At 38.5% G+C, this 8,989-nt stretch overlaps 1 protein-coding gene across 1 annotated transcript; it reads right to left on the bottom strand.

The window, feature by feature from the left end:
- Positions 1-1,577: 1,577 nt before the first annotated feature.
- Positions 1,578-4,318, bottom strand: LOC108362022 (uncharacterized). The gene is made up of 2 exons (XM_017614847.1): positions 2,554-4,318; positions 1,578-2,480 (listed from the first exon to the last, which is right to left on the bottom strand). The coding sequence occupies exons 1-2, from the start codon at positions 3,871-3,873 to the stop codon at positions 1,623-1,625; spliced, it is 2,178 nt and encodes a 725-aa protein (XP_017470336.1). The 5' UTR covers positions 3,874-4,318; the 3' UTR covers positions 1,578-1,622.
- Between the last annotated feature and the right edge of the window lie 4,671 nt (positions 4,319-8,989).

Genomic DNA, 8,989 nt, shown 5'->3' with positions numbered 1-8,989 from the left:
GACGAAGGTATGCATACATGCACAGTTTCGGTTGAAAACCAAAATAATGCATATAACAAAAACCGAAATAATACATGCATGCACAGTTTCGGTTGAAAACCGAAATAATGCATATGAAAAACCCGAAGTAATGCATACATGCACAGTTTCGGTTGAAAACCGAAATAATGCATATGAGAAAATACCGAAATTATGCATATGCATACTTTCGTTTTAAAAGCGAAATAATGCATATGAAAAAAACGAAGTAATGCATACATGCACAGTTTCGGTTTAAAACCGAAATAATGCATATGGTAAAAACCGAAATAAAGCATACATGCACAGTTTCGGTTGAAACCGAAATAATGTCTAAATGCACAGTTTCCATATGCGCAATTTCGGTGCCCCATTTTAACTTTCTAATTTCTTACGAATAATAACTCTAATATTATTTCACAGCATGTTTTTAATACTTCAAAGCATCTATTAACATAAATGTATTTTCCAATTCAATTATCATACACTTTATTTTTGAGAAAGTTTCAGTTTTTACTTTAAGGCATTCTTGTTGATTCTCATTGCAAAAGTTAAGCGAGCTGGAAACTGCAGTCTTTTAAATTCGAAAGGCATATCAAAAGGAATTAAAGGGGTCATGTGACTTGTGGTTCCGAAGTTATGGTTGATAAAAAATTCCACGCCTATATTATGTGCCGCGCTCCCATTTACAAACTCATTTATAAATACCTCGCTATAAGCACCTACCATAGATATGTTTGCATACAAAAGTTCAATTCAATTTTATGTGATTTATGGTCCCGAAGTCATGGCTGATTAAAAATTCCAGTACTATGAGATATGCCACGCCCCTTCCTGCAAAGTCATTTATATATACCTTACTATAAGCACCTACCATAGATACATATGTCTGCATACCGAGTATCAAGTTCATGTGACTTGTGGTTCCGAAGGTATAGCTGATTAAATATTTGCAGGCCTATGGAAGGTGCCACGCCCCTCGCAAAATTGACACCATATTTACAAACAAACCATACCTATAACCTTCCCGTGTTAAAAACAAATAAGTATGCGAAGTTTCGTGCGATTCCGTGTCGTGGTTCAAAAGTTATATATAGATATATATTAGGGCGGGTCGATTTAAAAATCGCTCATTGCTCTGTGAAAATCGTATTCTAGGGATCAAAATAAGAAACTTTGCCGAAGGAACCATACCTCTAAAACGAATTCTGATGTCCCCCAATTTGGGTCGAACTTTTGGGTAGGGGCAAATTTTGAAAAATCCCACTTTGACCCATTTAGAGTGCTCCAATCGAGTCCAAATGTATGACCGACCCCCACTAACTTTGGACGGCCGATCCACCCATGCCAGTGGCACACCCCCTGGAACTCCCCTGGGGGGTTCCCCATACAATCATTTCAAAAAATCACCATTTTTGGCCTTTACATGAAAAAATCAGCTAAATGGCTATGTTTTTTCTTTATTTTTATTTATTTATTTATAATAATATTTATTATTTATTTATAATAATATCTATTTTTTCTCTTAAGAAATTTATTTAGTCAGAACATATGTAAATGAAAAAATTAATTTAAGTGAGTTATAGAAAAGAAACTAAAAAAAATTATTGTTTGAAGTCTTTTTTACTTTCAAGTCTGGGCAATTTCGCACGGCTCTCTAATGTCGTCGCCATAACAGCCTCTACATTTTCCGGTATAACCCGTTTGGAAACGCTAGCTAGCAATTGAACATGTCGTTCCGTTCCTTGTATGTGTGATGGAATTTTTGGATCATTAAACGGTGGATCATCTTGATTTAAATATTCTTTCAATGTATCGTACGGAATGCTTCGCGTGAATGGTGGTTCAAATACGATATTTATATCATTCAAATTGATCATTTCCGTATAACTTGTGCAATTAAAGTTTATATCTGTTTTTTTATAAACTCTAAGTTCCATTGGCTCGTCAACATCGGTTCGATAGCGTAGAATTTTCTTGATGGCACAGTCGCGCTTTTCTTTGCTATCATCAAACAACATTGATAACAAGATATTTTCCGAATGCGCATAATATGAATTATCTTTAATTACTTGATTGACAATTTTGCGTAAACGAGGTTCTAGAAATCGTGACCAACCAATGAACTTGAAAAATAATGCACTGCCGTACACGACAGAGCTGTAATACTTGATATTGAAGTACATTGGCACATAACATTTAATTATAAATTCAACCAGAATTCTTAAATTTGCATCTGGATTTTCCGTTGTCACATATAATCGCAATAATCTAGCGGCCTTGGTGAGCCACCGAGAATGTACAATTTTCCCTGGTTTGATGTTAGCCAGATCCACCGGAACCACGCCGCTAGAAATTGCATGGGCCATGTCGTATAAGTACTTCGAATCGGTGGAAAATTCAATTTTTTCAGGAGCAGGGGGCATATTTTGCAACTCAATTTTCTGGAAGCCGTCCACCACCTGAAAATATATAATAATAAAATAATTAAAAATGGTTGACAATTATAATAAATGAGTGATAGCAATAACTTACCGGAAGAGTTTCACAAGTTTCGATTTGACGGCTCAGTTTTCCGGTTGCCGATCTTGGTCCAGTGCTGGTTGATTTATCCAAAGCTTCAAACAAATGCCGAAACGGAAGTTCGTTGAAGTGTAGAAGGCAAACGAACCAATGCAATGGTCTTTTTAACAGCAATTCGAATCGTCGTATAATTCCACCGTGTGGGCCAGTGTTTGTTGGCTCACCGTCAGTGCATATTCCAATTAATGCATCCAGTGATATATTTTTATCGTTGAAAAAACCATTTAATTTGGTTGTTTTGTATTCAGCGGTTTCATGTTCCAGTCTTACGTAACCAATCAATTCAGAATTGGGTTCTCTCAAAATAACAAGATGAGGTTCTTTTACCATCCTAGTATGATACTTCTCATCAATTTTATCTATCGTTAAAGTATCATCTTTTCTGCCATCGAATGAAAACGCTAACAAATTGGTATCATCTAACCGTTTGCGAAGCACTTCTTGTCTGCATTTCTCTTTTTCTCTGCGAACTTTCGATTTATCCATGATGAGAGGTTTCCCATGCTTATCTTTAATTTTAAAATCTTGCAAAAGAGCGGTTCCCAATGCTGATGCTACTCTGTCAGGCACACCAAATCTGTCACATACCAAGGCAAAGTTAAAACAATCGTATCTCTCTGTGTATTGTGAACTTGTGCTTCTATCCATATCTTCTTGAACCGGTGGCGGTGCGTATGTTGAATCATCGGGATCTTGGTATGTTGGCATTGATGACATAGACGTTGCTCCTTGCTCTTCAGTTTCCATCACAAATGCATCCATTGTTAGTCTTCTCTGATTATGTTGATCGTGCATGAACTCTTTGAGGCGTTCGGGAACCCAGCCGCATGCACATGGAGCTGCCTTCAAATCGCATTTACATGTTCCAATGTAAAAAATTGTTTCCAGAGATTTTACATACTCTGTAAATTGTTGGGTGTTGTTTCTTCTCTTGATTTGCTCTTGATACTTGTCAAGCAATTTATTCAATTTATTAAATACACTTTTTTTCAGCATTATTTCCATACCAAGTTTTTCCCAAATTCCAATCAACTTATCTTGTACTTGAATAGTGAATGATTTATGGGAAAACTTTTTTTGTTCTGTTTTAGCACGTTCGCTTAAGTAAAAATAATATCTCAAGATATCCAGATGGGTTGGTAAATTAAGATCAGTTAAATCAGTAGACACACCAAAAACAGTAACATCATGCTTGGGTATATGACTCATTGGGTTTTCGATAGTTGTTGATGTAGTTGCTTCATCTTGCGGTGTAGAGGATGGTGGATTCATTGTAAACTTTTTGATTTGGAATGGTCACTTCACTTATTATTTTTTTTGAAATATTTTTTTATCTGAAATTAGCACTTCACACTTTGAGTTCTTCACAACGACTTAATGCATTCACAAAAACTGTTGCGTTATATATGGTCTACGAGACGAGGTAATAAGAATGAAATGGTAATTTCAATTCTACCTGCTGTGTCTTGTGGTGGCTTAAAAAAAACAACACAAGCAATTTTACGATCTGCAATTGTGTCACAGTGATACCTTCATTGTTTAAAAGGGTTGCGGTGCATTCCAGTGATACCTTAATTGTTAAAATGGTTGCAAAAAACGCGCATTTCTTAAGAAGGTGCCTTAAAATACCCACAAAAAGGGTTGTAAAAACAACCTTCATTTCTTAAGTAGGTGCTATAAAAAAACTACACAAGTAAGTTTACGACATGCAGCTGTGTCTTAAAAAACGCACACAAGCAATTTTCCGATTTGCAATTGTGTCACAGTGATACCTTCATTTTTTAAAACGGTTGAATAAAAAACCCACACAACTATGTTTACGACATGCAAATGCATCACAGTGATGCCTTGGTTTTAAAAGGGTTGTAAAAACGCTAATTTCTAATAATTTTTTTTAATTTCTTTTCTATTACTAAGTTAAATTCATTTTTTCATTTACATATGTTCTGACTAAATAAATTTCTAAAGAGAAAAATAAACTCCAAAAAGAAAAAACATAGGCATTTCGCTGATTTTTTCATGTAAAGTGCAAAACCGGCGATTTTTTGAAATGTTTGTATGGTGAACCCCCAGGGGGGTTCCAGGGGGTGTGCCACTGGCATCGGTGGGTCGGGCCTCCAAAGTTAGTGGGGGTCGGTCATACATTTGGACTCGATTGGAGCACTCTAAATGGGTCAAAGTGGGATTTTTCAAAATTTGCCCCTACCCAAAAGTTCGACCCAAATTGGGGGACATCAGAATTCGTTTTAGAGGTATGGTTCCTTCGGCAAAGTTTCTTATTTTGATCCCTAGAATATGATTTTCACAGAGCAATGGGCGATTTTTTTGCCTCCCCACAAATCGACCCGGCCTAATATATATATATATATATATATAGATAGATGATTAGGTAAGAATGTTACTCATACGCCATGTATGTACTATTAATGATAATAAGTAACTACTCTACAAAAATCAACACCAAGGTGAGCCGTAATACACAAAGCGAAAAATAAAACACATACGTCTTGCTAGACAACAAGGCGAGAACAAACGTTTTGAAAACTTAACGTTAAGAATGAGAGGGGCGTCTTCGTGTTCGGAGGAAAAGTTTTTTCAGTGAGAATTACGGATGTTAATTCCTAGCAGAGGAAAGCTGGATCATTTCAACTTCCAGATCGTTTATCATAATGGTGAACTGTCCATTTATGGAACAATTTTTCATTTTCTGTGAAAGAAAAGTTCGCGTCTAAACCTTTCGTTAACTTTAGCATTTTGTTCTCCTAGAAATATTTCCGAAAGTATTGTTCGCATTTTTCTCTCTCTGGGAACGTTCCACAGGGTTTTGTTTTTATATAATTCCAATCGAGAACGTTCCCGTCAGTTTTCTTTTCATTTTGGTTTTGACGCGTTCTTGGGAACAAAACTACGAGAACGACATTTAGTTTCGATCATACAATTTGTTCTCGGTCCCTGGGTAGCCAGGTAGGGGCAATGTTCAATACGTCCTCATATTTATACATACCTATGTATATAATTTAAGAGAAGATATTTCGCTGCAAAGCAATGATTATAAATTGTTAGTTTACCTTTCAAAATTGCGGAGGAATATTACAGAGTATACGGAAAAACGTTTATTTTTTTACATTTTTTATTTTGAATAACGTCTGGCCCGGCTATTTGGTTTACTATACAGGTATGTAGAGCTATGAATTTAAAAAATACATCAGGGTTTAGTTGAGATATTCGCTTTTGACCACTATGTTTTGTACATTTCCCAGTACTGCAAAGCTTTTGACTGCCATTCCACTGGGAGTGGCCCGCGTGCGCTGGGTTTGGGTCCCGCCACGTTAAAACCCTGCCCAATGAAAAAAAACCACATGCCTCGGGTGATACCCCCTTCTTTTGATGACGATCACGGCAAACATAGGCAGGACTATGATTTTGAGGTATGCACTTGGAATATCCGAACCCTTAATCGGGATGGTGCCTCTGCCCGGCTGGTTGATGTCCTAGGGAAAAATAAAGGCTAACATCACCGCCATCCACGAAATGCGATGGATGGGGCGAGGAAGGTAAGCGTGGAGCCTTGCGACGTCTACTACAGTTGCCACGTAAAGGAGTGCAAATCGGTGTTTGATTTGTGGTGGGAGAGAGACCGGCGTTCACTCTAGTGGACGAAAGTCTATCCACAATCCGCATCAAAGCGAGGATGATCGACTTCGCCGGGGCCCGAAACTTGGCAGTATGTATTACTGGGTTTTAGCATAAAAGGATCCATCAAGCTACATGGATGTCTCCACATCGAAAAACCGGAAACCAAAACGAGCATGTTATGATAGACGGAAGGCATGCTTCCATGTTTGTGGACTCGCACTACTATATTGATGCATCCAATACACGACCCAACCTCGGAGCAGCAAAAAAAGGGCCCCCAACAATGCAATGAAAGTTCAACGTCGAAAAGCTGCAATCAAAACAGACGGCCAATGAATTCGGCGCTCGACCCTCACAAGTGCTGTGAGAGAGCACTCTTCAACAAACCAACTTGCGCGATCAGTGGAACCACATTTCCCGCTCATTACTGGTACGATGAGGAGTGTGAGAAAATGCTTGAAATGCTGGCCGACAGAAAAAACACCCGAAATTTTTAGCAGAGAGTTGAACGACTTACGGATGGTTTCAAAACTCTTGTAGGAACAACCATGGCGACCTAGTGACCGATGTCCAGAACGTACTCAGATTATGGAGGGAACACTTTTCGAGCCTTTTGAATGGCAGAAGCACTGAAACAAGTGGAGAAGACGAACCCGAGGTCCCAGTCGATGACGATGGAGTCAATATCCCAGCGCCTGACCATAATNTACTCAGATTATGGAGGGAACACTTTTCGAGCCTTTTGAATGGCAGAAGCACTGAAACAAGTGGAGAAGACGAACCCGAGGTCCCAGTCGATGACGATGGAGTCAATATCCCAGCGCCTGACCATAATGAAAAGTGCCAAAGCTGCTTGAGCTGACGGTCTGTCAGCTGAGCTATTTAATTACGATGGCAAGGAGGTAATAAGGTGCATGCCCGACGACTGGAATTCAAGTGCGCTCTGCCCAATCCACAAGAAAGGCGACCCCGCCATGCGTGCCAACTACCGCGGGATCAGCCTTCTAAGCATAGGTTGTAAGGTCTTATCGCATGTATTGTCTACCATAGACCAGGTATTCACAATACGCCAAATCTTGGAAAAGACCCGCGAGAAAAGGATCGGCACTCACCACCTATTTGTCGACTTTAAAGCCGCTTTTGACAGCACTAAAAGGAGTTGCCTATACGCCGCTATGTCTGAATTTGGCATCCCCTCAAAACTCATACGGCTGTGTAAAATGACGTTGAGCAATACCACCAGCTCCGTCAGAATTGGAAAAGACCTCTCCGAGCCGTTCGCCACAAAACGGGGTTTCAGACAGGGCGACTCCCTTTCATGTGACTTCTTTAATCTGATGTTGGAGAAGATAATAAGATCTGCAGAACTGAACCGCTCAGGAACAATTTACTACAAGAGCGTACAATTGCTGGCTTATGCCGATAAAACTGACATCATCGGTAAGAAAAACCGCGAAGTGTGTCTTGGCTTTACCAAGTTGGACAAGGAAGGAAAGGGAATGGGTCTGGTGGTAAACGAGAACAAGACGAAATACCTCCTCTCATCAAACAAACAGTCAGCACATTCGCGCCTTTGCACCCACGTCACTGTTGACAGTTACAATTTCGAGAAAATAGAGAATTTCGTTTACTTGGGAACCAGCATTAACACCGATAATAATGTCAGCATGGAAATCCATGCAGAATCGCTCTTGCCAGCAAGCACTGCTTTGGACTGAGTAGGCAATTTAGGAGTAAAGTCCTCTCTCGACGTACGAAAACCACACTATAAGTCACTCATCATGCCCGTGCTGGTATATGGCGAATTAAAGTACAGCGGCTCAACTGGCTTGACCATGTCGTTCGAATGGAGACCGACGCCCCAGCTCTGAAAGTATTCTGGCTTCACTTGGCATTTCCAATTGGCGTCAGTTGGCCAAAATCGCTTTGGCGGTTACAGAGCCAAATAAGAAGAAGAAGAGAATAGATCTATAACTTTATCAGTCACACAGTGTTATAATCCCGACGAAATCCTTGACGGTGGTACCGGGAGCGGAAGGAACGGTACATGACGGTAGGAAGTTTTGTTTGGGTTAAAGTCTCACACTGACGAGGTTAGGCTTTCGATGCTTCCTCCTCGTAAAATAAACATGCTCAGTAAAAAGTTAACAATTTAAATCGACGAATAGTTTTATATCAACTTTTGTGAACTTCTGTTTATTTGTTTTTTTGTACAACATATTTACCTCTATTGGTTACAATAATTTTAAGCTATAATAAGCAATTTTTTAGTAAGTAAGTTATTGGTTTTGATCTTTTTTTGTATATATTACCGTCATCATCAGCCCTAATAACCACGCCTTCCTCCCATATACCGATGGTTCTCAGATATACGAAAACTGTGATATTTAAGTAACTACTGAAGCTTATTCACCCAAAATTGATATTTGCAATGAATTAGGCGAAAAATAAGAATATTATAAATTTTTTCAATTATTAAAAATTTTGCATACTTGTACATTTAAGTGCATTTCATTTCATAAACTCATTTGCTAATCAAATCTTCTATCATTGTTAAATATTAATTCTTTCATTCAATTTGTTATTAAAAATCATTCATACTTTCCATATGTATATTATTGTTCATAAAATTCCCATTCAAACATTATGTACAGCCTTTCATATCAAAATCATTCGTACTATGTACACATGATTCAATAACTATTATTGAATCATGCTATGTACAGTCATATACTTTAAGCAGTTTTTCTTG

This window comes from Rhagoletis zephyria, unplaced genomic scaffold (assembly GCF_001687245.7).
Source record: "Rhagoletis zephyria isolate East Lansing unplaced genomic scaffold, Rhagoletis_zephyria_1.1 Rzeph_scaffold_00020, whole genome shotgun sequence".
Taxonomy (NCBI): domain Eukaryota; kingdom Metazoa; phylum Arthropoda; class Insecta; order Diptera; family Tephritidae; genus Rhagoletis; species Rhagoletis zephyria.
Note: the sequence above shows the minus strand (reverse complement) of the source record. Positions and strands in the feature narration are given on the sequence as shown.